At 44.3% G+C, this 12,921-nt stretch overlaps 1 protein-coding gene across 1 annotated transcript in view; it reads right to left on the reverse strand.

The window, feature by feature from the left end:
- LOC309545909 (bromodomain and WD repeat-containing protein 1-like) overlaps positions 1–12,921 on the reverse strand; it is a 348,182-nt gene that overhangs the window by 50,389 nt on the left and 284,872 nt on the right. Inside the window, exon 33 of the mRNA XM_082245330.1 lies at positions 3,455–3,524. Within this exon, the coding sequence (XP_082101456.1) occupies positions 3,455–3,524 (70 nt within the window). The remainder of the gene's footprint in view (positions 1–3,454; positions 3,525–12,921) is intronic.

The raw sequence follows: 12,921 nt of genomic DNA on the forward strand, positions 1-12,921 counted from the left end.
CAGTCTATCAAAACGCTTAGGCAGCGCCATATTTTGTTTAGAACTACACTGACTCGCATCAATTTTGTCACATTAGGCAGGAAAAAGAGAATACCCTTTGCCGCTTTTGAGGGTCTGCGGGGGACCAGCGCCTCTGATGCAGTAGCAACTGCATCCCCCATGTTTAAAAGTACACGCACTGATACAATCAGTGCATCCACCAGTCACTTTGCATGCGCATATGCAGTAAAAGAGGAATCATCCTCACTGTCAGAGCACTTGAAGTAGAACCGCTATATACTACGCTCAACCATAAAACATAACAAGCAGGGGAGGCCGCCGACCTCAGTCCCGCAAGAAGACGCCGGCCAAAGGTCCATCAAAGAACCATCTATTAGACCCAGCAAAAAACAGAGGGACGCCCTTCATAGAGAACATAATAGGACATAGCCCCCTTGAGGGGGGGCCGCCCGCCATGACGCAGATGCGCAGTACCCTTGCCCACACAATAATGGCTGCTACACTGTACCAAAAATGAAGCGCCTTCACGGCGCCACCCGGTTCAAGGGAGGTGCCAGGCTGCCAATATGGCCCAACAGTTCGCAGGCCACGGCCTAAATTTCAATGGAGGCCCAGCCGCAATTGCCTGGATCCACAGTCTGGCAGATTCCAAGGGAGAGAGCTGGAAGCCTCAGCTAAATTCACAGAGGCCGTCCCAACGGCAGCAAGCCTCGAGCCAAAATTTTTGAGGGCGCCCATCCGCCAGGTCGCCCCAGGTCAGCGGGGGGAGGCAGATTCCCGTCAGCAGCTAGGACAGCCTGGTCAACAGCTCGGTCAGTCGGCCACAAAGCCATGGCCTAAATTTGGGGCTGATCCAGCCGCATGAGTCGAGTGTCTGTCCGCTTGGACAGCAGCTCAGACAACTTGGTCAGTCAGCCGTGAGTCGGCCGAAAGACCCACTGTAACTATTTAGAGGAGCTAGGGGGGATGGAGGGGGACCCGGGGTGCAACCATCCCAGGAAGGGGCCCACATTGACCCGAAAACCCACAAAGGGAGAGGGGGACATTACTTACAACACTATGGAACCAGGTGGGCATTACTCCAGGCAGACCACCGCACCATCTTGGAATGGGGGTGCTGTAGGTCAGAGGCACCCTGCAACACAGGTCATAACCAGGGCTATGCGTCCTCGCGAGGAGTTTCATTTTCCGGCCAGCCCCCGTCCAGTGGGGCTATGTCGCGGCCAACCCAGCGCGGAGCCAAGGTCGGGTCGCTTTCTGGCCAGACTGGGAAGACCGTAAGGATCTAGGATATCCAGTGCGCCGCCCAGTCTGTCAGTTGATTGTAGTTCTCACAGGAACCAAATTGATTGTAGTTCTCACAGGAACAGAAAATAATAAAAGAAAAGTATTCCATTTAAAAAAGAAAAAATGCCAGGACCAGAGATCCCAGCAAGGAACTAGGTCCTTACTCCCGACTAGGCAGAAAAAAAACTTTTTTTCTGCCTAGTGTCCTACTCCTATGGAGAGCAGCATAAACCCAAGGGTCAAGAAGATATGGAGCGGTGTCCCTAAATGAACAAAAGAGAAATTTTAGTTAGCGCGTTCAATACTTTTTCCCTGTGTCATTCCATTTTAATACACAATTTAATGTCTGAACTTGTTATGGTTTCTGTGTATGTATGGATTGCATGGGTTGTTAGACATGTGGTGAAAATGTCATGTCAATAACACCTTTAGAAATATACTTGCCTAGAAAAATTACGACATGTTCAATACCTATTTTACCCACTGTATATTTTATATACATATGTGTGCCCTTTTATTTCTATTTCAAACTGAATGGGTTGTTTTACAAGGTAAGGGTTCTTGCATTCTTTAACAAAAAACCCTGCAAACTCCGCTATGGGGGCCACAAGCAAAAACTGAAAATTTACCAAGTAAAACCAACTACAGAAAAGGAGATTTTTAGAACAGATTAAGCATCTGCCCTATCTGTGAATGCAACACTGGGCCATGGAAGTGCTATTTCATCCTCTGCAGATGAGTGAATGTAAATACTTGGTAATAGCCAGTGTCACTCACAGGATCTGCACAGGGAAACTCTGCAAGGCTCATTGGTGAACAGTTACAAGTAATGCTTGAATTAGGTGTAAAATAAACTAAGACATCAATGCGATTGTAGAACTTGTTTGCAGTACAGGGAAACCACAACCTCTAAACACACCCCCCCCCCCCCCATTCCAGATATCAGGAATTTTGAGGGACCAGTGGTGCTATACTTCGCTGTGTATTTATAAAGCAGGAGAAGGTTTCAAGTGCATTTGTTTTAAATGACAGCAATTGATTTTGGTGAAAGTCACTGCTTAGTAAGTAACCCCCTTATTGTAACAACATTTGGTACAATCAGGCACCTACTGGTGTCTTATTAAGCAGGGTGCATATGTTAGTTTACTTGCAATGCTTAAAGGATAAGTCCAGTCAAAAACTAACGCTAAACCTGCTCTGTGCCACATTCTAAAGACTATTCTATCTAACCCCCTAAAAGCAAAAATCAATGTACTTCTCTTTTCTACACAGGATCTGGTCTCCAGCGACAGACGCTCTGTGCAGGAGAGAACTGAGAACAGCTGTGAAATAAATGGGAAGTGACGTCACCCATACAGTTACTATGGAGCTTCCGTAATCTGTTGCCTCTCTTGCACCCGCCTTCACGCTGAAGCCACCGCTGACCGGTCAGCGTGGGACCAGACCGGATCGCACGTAGAAAAGGTAAGTACAGTGATTTTTGCTTTACAGGGTTAGATAGAATAGTCTTAGAATGTGACAAAGAGCAGTTTTAGCATGCGTTAATTTATTATATTAAAGCTATATTAACTCTGTGACCACCTCCTACAGCTTAGATGCATACAACACATTTAGCTCCCTCATAATGCATTAACAAAAACATAACTGAGGTGTTATTAAAAACGAAAAAACAACCAGCATAAATGATATTAAAAATCAGGCTTAGCTATTAAAGATGAAGTAATGTTTTACAGTTGAGCAGCACATGGCATATTCCAGCTCCTAGGGCTTTGCTGCCAGTGTCCATTGAGCTGCAGTTTTCTGCACACGACTGCATATGCATGATGTGATCAGGACATGTGTGGTACTGATATACAGGAAAACGCAGCTCAAATGGACATGGTGGGAACAAACACTAATGCCCCATTCACACGTGCAGATTATCTGCAGACTTACCAAAACCATATAATATGAGGTCAAATCTAAACACTTTCAATTTGTATGCAATCCGGCAGGCCCTTGCACTACATAGAAAAGGTAAGTCTGCAGATAATCTGCACGTGTGTATGGGGCATTACTCTTCTACCGCTGACTAACAGATTATATGTGCTATTGGGATGAGCGGCTACTTTTCCTTTCGATCTAGTTTTATACAGAAGTAACAATAATTGTGACAGTGCACAGTTACCTGTCCATCACAGGAGTCCGGCTCTTCAGCAGTATTGCACAGGTCTGCAATGCATGTACAGCTGCTGTCCCTGCAAAACAAAGCCTTTAATCATGTTTTCATTTTGTTTTAGGGCTCCTAATGTAGATCTGTGTGAATAGGGGCTAAACTATTAATACACATACAAAAACACAAATGGATTACCCGAGAGATGCAGGGCTATTCAAAATACAGTCCTATCATGAATCTGCCCTGAGTTCATACAGCTACTGTACAACATCGCTACTGCAATGACCAACTGTATTACTCTAATGCAGAGACAAAAAGCAGTTTACATGAAGAGCGGGGGCTGAGATCCAGCAAGTTTAATAAAAAAAAAATGTCTGACCTGGGAGGAAATGTCATGTATGAAGACAGACAGACAATGATCTGAATGTATATTCAAGGTAATACATTATTGAAATTAGTAAGCACGGCATGATGGGCCTTTAACTAGCATAGGTACATCACATCAGCAGCAGAATGCCAGGGAAAGTGTTTTAAAAGTTTGTTATCTGCATTTAGGGCAAGGAAATATGTAATGACTGGCATGGGCCTATGGGTACCCTTTAAGCAACCGTTACAAATGACAATGACTTTCAAATAATGAATCAAACTGGCACAGCAACAGTGACATATAAATGACATACAAAACATGCACAGGTGGATTTTTATACTCATATGGATGTGGACTCTGGCATGTGCACTGCAACTAAAATGGCGCAATGATTGGATTTTGCATGCATGACACTTCTTGTCAGTGATATGTACAGTATGTCAGTCACAAAGACCAATCAATATTCAAAATCTTTTAGGCCCCCCCTCACATTTGCACAGTTTACCATGCGGCACTCTGTACTGTAGATACTTTTTTAACTGGGGCGCTGCGTTAAGAAAAAAGGTGCATGCCTGGTTTCTTATGTTGGCATTATTTGGCAGTCCTGGTTTTAGGATAATGCATACTACAACATACTGCAATGGGACGGGTGGATGTGAAGGGGTATTTAAAGCGGTTGTAAAGGATACATTGATTTTTTATTAAAATATTAAACATGTTATGCTTACCTATACTTACCCGCCATTGTCCCCGAACCTCCTCTTCTGGTGTCCCCTACCGGCGCTCTTGGCTCCTCCTCTTCTGTGTGTGGCCCAATTTGCTATTGGGGCACACTTGCGAGCTTGCTCCCAAGCCGGGCTGTGTGCATCCATAAACACACACAGCATGGCTCAGCCCCACCATCCACTCCTCAAAGGGTTTGACTGACATTCTGCCTCTGTGTCCGGTGAGTAGAGGAATAGAGACCAGCACTGCTGCAGGCAGAGCGCTGGCTCAAGATAGGGCATATGTAAGCATATGGGTGGGGGCGAGCAAACAATTACTGGGACTGGGATTTTTTACCTTAAAGCGAAGCTCCACCCAAAAGGGTAAGCTCTGCATGTTTACATCCTCGCCCCCCCTCCACTGCAACAGTTGGCACTCTTTTGGGTGGAGCTCCTCTGTCAAAACCAGGTTCCACGTCTGGGTAAGATCGCCGCACGGCGATCTACATAATTTCTGGCCCCTCCTCCTCCTCCTCCCCAAATGCCTTCTGGGACACGCACAGGTCCTAGAAGACAGCAGGACCATTTAGAAAGCTCAGCGTGACTCACGCATGCGCAGCAAGAAATCGGCTGTGAAGCTGCAAGGCTTCACTTCCTGTTTCCCTTTGTCAATATGCTGGCGCCTGCACCCAAAGCAGGTTGACCAATTGGCTAGGGGTGCTGACATCATGGGATCCCGGGACAGGTGTGCTTATATTAAAAGTCAGCAGCTACAGTATTTGTAGCTGCTGACTTAATTTTTTTTACAGGCTGCAACTCTGCTTTGATGCAGGAAATGCATTAAGGTAAAAAAAAAAAAAAAAAAATGCTTTGCCTTTAGAACTATTTTAAACTTGAATATTTTTCAATAGGCCTTCTTTATACAGTCCTCCATCACACATTCATCTGCAGAAAAAAACCCAGATATAGGTTTCTTCATAGATGCCAGCACAGGCACAATTTAAATTGTAGATAACTGGGACAAAAAGAAATGTGTGAGAACATGGCATTCTACACCCTCTAATATAGCACTGTTGTAATGAGACAGACCCAGCATATAGCACTGCCTTCGAGCAGCAACAGAATAAGTGTTTCGTGAAGAGAAAGTATAGGTCATTTGAATATAACCTAAGTGGAAAAACAGAATTTTTGTAAGAACTTACTGTAAAATCCTTTTCTCTGAAGTTCGACAGACGCAGTTCCATGCATGGATCCTCAAACTACGGCCCTCCAGCTGTTGTGGAACTACACATCCCATGAGGCATTGTAAAACTCTGACATTCACATACATGACTAGGCATGATAGGAATTGTAGTTCCTGAACAACTGGAGGGCCATAGTTTGAGGACCCCTGAGTTAGAGACTATAGGGTTATGCTCCACCTATGAATAGGCACTAGGCAGGAAAAAAGCTTAACACCTATGGGGGCTGTCCCTGCAGGCATAACCCCACACACCCTGCTAACAAACAGTTTAGCTGCAAGCAGTGTTTTGAAAAGAAAAAAAACAATTCACGCAGAAGTAGAGGGGCGGGTGCTGCGTCTGTCCAACTTCAGAGAAAAGGATTTTACGGTATGTTCTTACAAAAATCCAGTTTTCTCTATCGTTCGACAGACGCAGCTCCATCTAGTCTGAGACTATAGGGATGTCCCGAAGCAGTATATTCATAAGGGGTGGGAAGACAAAGCAAAAGGAAACGTAACTCCCCAATGGCTGAATTTAGCCAACGAGGGAACATGGCGCTCAGCCAGGAACAACTGGAGCTCACCCTCAAAAAGACAAAACAAAAAAAAAAACAGTTCTTTAAACAGCAGCCTGCAAAATCTTGCAGCCAAAAGAAGCATCCGAAGATGCCAACACATCTACTTTGTAAAATTTTGTAAACGTATGCACAGACGACCAAGTTGCTGCCTTGCAAACTTGCAGCACCGATGCCTGATGGCAAAAAAAAAGCCCAAGAGGCACTCAGTGCTCTCGTAGAATGCGCCTTCACCAGGAAAGGAGGAACCTGACCCTGCAGTGAATAAGTATGAACTACAGTCTGCCTAATCCATCTGGATATGGTCGCCGTAGACGCAGCTAATTCCTTACGAGATCCTTCGGTAAAGTAAAAAGAGAGTCTGATATTCTAAAAGACTCAGTGGTCTCCAGATAGACCCTGATGGCCCGAACCACATCCAAAGCGTGCAACGCAAATTTCTTAGAATGTTTGGGCTTAGGGCAGAATGAAGGCAACACAATGTATCCATTCAGATGAAAATCAGAAACAACCTTAGGAAGAAACGACTACCGTAATTAAGTCGAAGTACCACTTTATTCCTGTGCATCACCAGATAAGGTGAACGGCAGGCCAACGGCGCCAGTTCAGATACTCTGCGAGCTGAAGTAATAGCCACCGGGAAGGCAACCTTCTGGGACACCAAAATCAGAGAAATCTCCGAATGTTCTCAAAAAGATGCTTTTGAAGAACTAATAATACCAGATAGAGGCCCCACGGGGGTAGCGGGGACCTTCTCAGAGGAGCCATATGGCGCACTTCCTGTATAAAGGTACGAATCAAAGCATGCGTAGCTACATATATAGTTACATAATTAGTCAGGTTGAAAAAAGACAAGTCCATCTGGCTCAACCAAAAAATTCCTTCCTGATCCCCCGAGAGGCAATCGGATATTCCCTGGATCAACTTTACCTATAAATATTAGTACCCACTTATATTAAGTACACCCAGGAAAGAATCCAGGCCTTTTTTTAAAGCAATCTAGTGAGCTAGCCAGAACCACCTCTGGAGGGAGTCTAGTCAACATTTTCACAGCTCTTACGGTGAAGAATCCTTTCCATATTTGGAGATGAAATCTGTTTTCCTCTAAAATGTAAAGAGTGCCCCCTTGTCCTTTGTGTTGACCTTAAAGTAAACAACTCAACACCAAGTTCACTATATGGACCCCTTATGTATTTATACATGTTGATCATATCCCCCCTTAATCTCCTCTTCTCATGAGAGAATTCAGTTCCTCTAATCTTTCCTCATAGCTGAGGTCCTCCAAGCCTCTTCTCAGTTTGGTTGCCCTTCTCTGCACTTTCTCCAGTTCCCCAATATCCTTTTTAAGAACTGGTGCCCAAAACTGAACTGCATACTCCAGATGAGGTCTTACTAATGATTTGTACAGGGGCAAAATGATATCGCTCTCTGGAGTCCATGCCTCTGTAAATACAAGAAAGGACTTTGCTTGCTTTGGAAACTGCAGCTTGGTATCGCATGCTATTATTAAGCTTGTGATCTACCAGATCACCCAGATCCTTCTCCGCTATGGATTCCACCTAGTTTGTATGATGCATGCATATTCTTAGCCCCCCAAGTGCATAACTTTACATTTATCAACATTAAACCTCATTTGCCACATAGTTGCCCAATGAAACAGTGCATTGAGGTCAGCTTGTAAGTTGCAAAGAAGTTATTCCACTGCAAAGCTTGGTGTCATCTGCAAAGACTGAAATGGTACTTTTAATCCCAGACCCTGTATCATTTATAAAGATATTAAAAAGTAAGGGTCCCAACACTGAACCTTGGGGTACACCACTGATAACCTTAGACCATTCAGAGTAAGAATCATTAACCACTACTTTCTGAATTCTATCTTTTAGCAAATTTTCTATCCATTTACAAACTGATCTTTCCAAGCCTGTAGAGTTTACCTTACACATTAGCCGTGTGTGGGGAACTGTGTCAAACGCTTTTGAAAAATCCAAGTATACTACATCCACAGCCACCCCTCTGTCCAAGTATATTACCTCCACAGCCACCCCTCTGTCCAAGGTTTTACTTACCTTCTCATAAAAAGAAATCAGGTTTATTTGACAATTTCTGTTTTTCATGAATCCATGCTATCTGTTGCTTAAAATATTTTTTTACAGCAAGAACTCCTCTATGTGGTCTTTTATTAAACTCTTTGATCCCTTTATAAATATCGGCACCACATTGGCCCTACGCCAATCCAGTGGTTCCTTTTCCAGTCCTTAACAAGTCCCTAAAATTAGAAACAAAGGCTTTGAAATTACAGCGCTCAATTATTTTAGGATGCGTGGGTGGATGCTATCTGGTCCAGGTGCTTTATCCACCCTTACTCTGTCTAAATATTTCTGGACCATATCACTTTTGAGCCATTGTGGATCATTTAGGGCTGTGTCAATACCATCCTCATTATGGTCATGAGCTCCCCCATGCTCCTTTGTATACACAGAGCTGAAGAAAATGTTTAATCAATTTGCCTTCTCTTTGTCCCCAGTCAACCACTGCTGATTTTTTTGTAAAGGGCCTACATGCTCAGACCTAACCTTTTTACTATTATTATATTTGAATAATTTTTTGGGGTTTGTGCTACTATCTTTTGCAATCTGTCATTCATTTCGAATTTTTGCGTCCTTGATTTCCTTTTTACATATTCTTTGTAACAATTATTCAATGATAGTGTTCCTTCATTTTTATTTTTTTTTAAAAGCGCTTTTCTTTTTATTTATAGCTTTTTTAACTTTGGCCGTGAGCCACATAGGTTTTTTTTAGCCTTTAAAACGTATTACCCATGGGAATATACTTTGCAGTGAGTTTGCATAAAGTTCTTCAAAATTTCCCATTTCTATTCTGTGCTCAACAATGCCAATATTCCCTCCCAGTCTAAATCCTGGAGAGCAGGCCTCATCCTTGGAAAATGTGCTCTCAAATTTAAGTGTTTTTCTATTTCCTGTATGCGTTTTTTGCTTGCAGCTAACATTAAATGAAACCATATATGGTCACTGCTACCCAGATGTTCTTTTATATGAAGCCAACGGGTGTTGGAAAAATATAGCCAAAGCCGACACTTGGCCTTTGATAGTGCCAAAAGCCAACGGCTGTTCACAACTCCTTTCTGCAGAAAGGCCAAGAACCTAGTGAACAAAAACAAGCGAGGGTGCACCTTCAGTGATTCACACCATGAAATATACGATTTCCACGTACGATGATAGATCTTCCTAGAAGTCGACTTCCTAGCCTTCAAAGAAAGGCCTCTATCTCTCAACACCTGGCTTTCAACAGCCATGCCGTTAAAGCCAGCGACTGTAAAGCAGGATGGAAGATTGGACCTTGAGACACCAGAATCTTTGCCACCTCCTTGGCTGCCAAGACACTCTTGGTGCCCCCCTGGTGGTTGATGTAAGCCAGAGCTGTGGCGTTGTCTAAATGAATCCGAACCAGACAATCCGGCAGACGAGTCGTCCAATGGGCACAGAGCTTCCCCAGCACCCCCCTCCCCAGCCCGATAGGCTGGCGTCCATGGTCACCACCGTCCAAAACAATGGCAGGAAGGACTTGCCCTGGCAATGTGCTGGAGACTGAATCCACCACAACAGAGCAGACCTTGAGTTGTGGCTTAACCGAATCAAAGAGTCCAAGGACTATGGATCCTTGTTCCATTTCACAAGAATCTCCCTTTCTGGTATGGAACTGAGCAAACGGAACCGCCTCAAAGGTTGATACCATCAGACCCAAGGCCCACATGCAAACTCGAAGAGAGGACAGATTGTTCGCCAACAACAACTGAATCGCCTCCAGCAACTTTTGCAGCTTGTCCGGGGGAAGAAACATCTTGGCCATGGCTGAATCCAGAGTCAAGCCCAGATAATCCAATCTCAAGGCAGGTGTCAGAGCAGATTTCTTGAAATTGATGTTCCAACCAAAATCCTGCAGAGTTCTGACAGATGACCGTCAGATCCCCCAACAAGACTGAAGGAGATTCCGCTCTCAACAGGAGATCGTCTAGGTACCCCAGTACCACAATCCCCCGCTGGCACAGCAATGCCAATACCGGTGCTAAGACCTTAGTAAACACTCTGGAAGCTGAGGCAGAAAACAAAACGGTAACGTCACAAATTGATAATGCTCCTCTGCGACAGCAAAGTGAAGAAGCAGCTGGTGTCCAGCGTAAATAAGGATGTGTAGACATGCATCCTTGATATGTATGGAGGCTAAGAAATCTCCCTGGTGTAGTGACGCCGCTACCGTGCGGATGTATTCCATCCAAAACTTCTGTACCTGCACAAAGAGGTTCAGGGCCTTGAGATCCAGGATGGGACCCAACTTGCCTTCCTTCCTGGGCATGGTGAAGAGGTTTGAATAAAACCCTTGAAAACATTCCTGAAAAGGAAACGGTACAATCACTCCTTGCAACAGCAAATTGTGTACTGCCCTTTGCAAGTCCCTTAACCGAACTGGGGATAGTTGAAGATTGGACGGGCAGAACCAAGTTACTTTTAAGTAGCTTCACCCATTCCGTAGCAGTCTGCGCTACCAAAACATTCACAAAGGTAGTCTTTAATATGTGACCTGCTACCACATGTAAATGGCGGGACAAGGATTCCACCTGTCTATCCATGGGGTCCGCAAAAGTTGGAGACTCTTCCACCGGTACCAGAGTCGCTTTATTCAACCTGGACACCGGGGGATTCACTTGATGGTACAGTCCACCTAGCGGACACTGCCTCCGCAAAGGGAAAATGGATGTGCTTAATGTGCTGCTATGTTTCAACAATAGTATGAAACAATCCTTGGAAAGGGAACACCTTGCCTGATTTACGGGATTTGCGGGAGCCAAAAGACACCTGCGAACCCGGCGCTATGAATTCAGACAATTTTAAAGTTTCCCGCACTGAAACTTATCACCGCTTCCACCAAATCGCGTACACGCGGCGGCTGATGAGGACAGGTCCTCTTCACCGTCAGAATGCGACGACACTGACCCCTCAGGGTGGTCTGGGTCCACGGTGGCCAAGTCTATCTCAGAGTCTGAAGACCCTGCTGATGGAGGTGAGGGCGGAAGGCACTTGCGGCTGGCAGCACTAGTAATTACAAAATCTACCTTAGACATCAGATTTTGCAAAAAAAACTGCAATCTCTGGCTGAGACTGTGAACCAGAAGGTCCCGCAATCGCTCCCAGGGGGTCTGCAGGTGAAATTATCCTGGGACTCCATGTTCCACTTTTTAAAATATTTGGCCTGTATCTCTTTAAGACCGCCAAAAAGTAGTCCCACCGCTATAAGTGCGGGCTCATAATCCCTTTTTATTATAAGATAATAGCAGAGTTAATGAAGAAAAACCCACAGGGAATCCCAGGAAAAATGTTACCAGACCACAGAGGAGACTTCCAGCCCGATCTGTGCAAAAAATGAAACTGACACTGACAGTACAGGAAGAGGAAGAGAAAACTCAGCCTCTATATGTTCAAAATCATGCCGCATGCCTGTCCAGCCTATAGACCTCAGGAAAATGGCCGCTCATGCATTCTTAATGGAGAATTCTAGAAAATGGCTGCTCGTATAATCGAATGGGAATATAAAAATCATGGTCCACAGAAAAATGGGGGCCCCCACGGCGCGCCATGCGGTCTACAGGACCCCAAAAAGGGGGCCCAGAATAGGCATCGGAAGGTCCCGGCCCAGGGGCCCACACAGGACCCCCCCAAACCCCCTCAAAGAAGCGCCACAATGGCCGCATTATAAACAAGGAGGACTCTCGCGCTATAATGGGAAGGAAGGTCTGGGATAAAGGAATAGAAGGAAGGAGGTTGCAGCTAGCACTGATAGTTAATCCTTAAACTAGAGAGAAAATGGGTGCGGGGTAGTGCTGCGCTCTCTCTTGCGTAATAAATGGTATAGTAAATCAGAAGCAACCACAAAAAATACATCTCTATAGGTCAAAAATAAGCAATGTGTAGATGAATCAAGTATAAAACCATCTCATAAATAAACAAGTTATACAAATAGGATATTGGTGAAGAATAAATAAATATGTCAATGCAATAATAAAGTGCTTGAGGGTAGTGCAAAATTTAATTGATAAAAAGTGCCTAGTGCTATAATAGCCAAAAGGTGCCTCGTGCAGAGGGATGGAATATTAATACGTAATAGAAAAATAAAAAATATAAAAACTCAAATATACAGTGGGTACGGAAAGTATTCAGACCCCCTTAAATTTTTCACTCTTTGTTATATTGCAGCCATTTGCTAAAATCATTTAGGTTCATCCTTCTTCCTCATGAATGTACACATAGCACCCCATACTGACAGAAAAACACAGAATTGTTGCAGATTTATTAAAAAAGAAAAACTGAAATATCACATGGTCCTAAGTATTCAGACCCTTTGCTCAGTATTTAGTAGAAGCCCCCTTTTGATCTAATACAGCCAGGAGTCTTTTTGGGAAAGATGCAACAAGTCTTTCACACCTGGATTTGGGGATCCTCTGCCATTCCTCCTTGCAGATCCTCTCCAGTTATGTCAGGTTGGATGGTAAACGTTGGTGGACAGCCATTTTTAGGTCTCTCCAGAGATGCTCAATTGGG

This window comes from Pelophylax lessonae (genome assembly GCF_965119305.1).
Source record: "Pelophylax lessonae genome assembly, chromosome: 2".
Classification (NCBI taxonomy): Eukaryota; Metazoa; Chordata; class Amphibia; order Anura; family Ranidae; genus Pelophylax; species Pelophylax lessonae.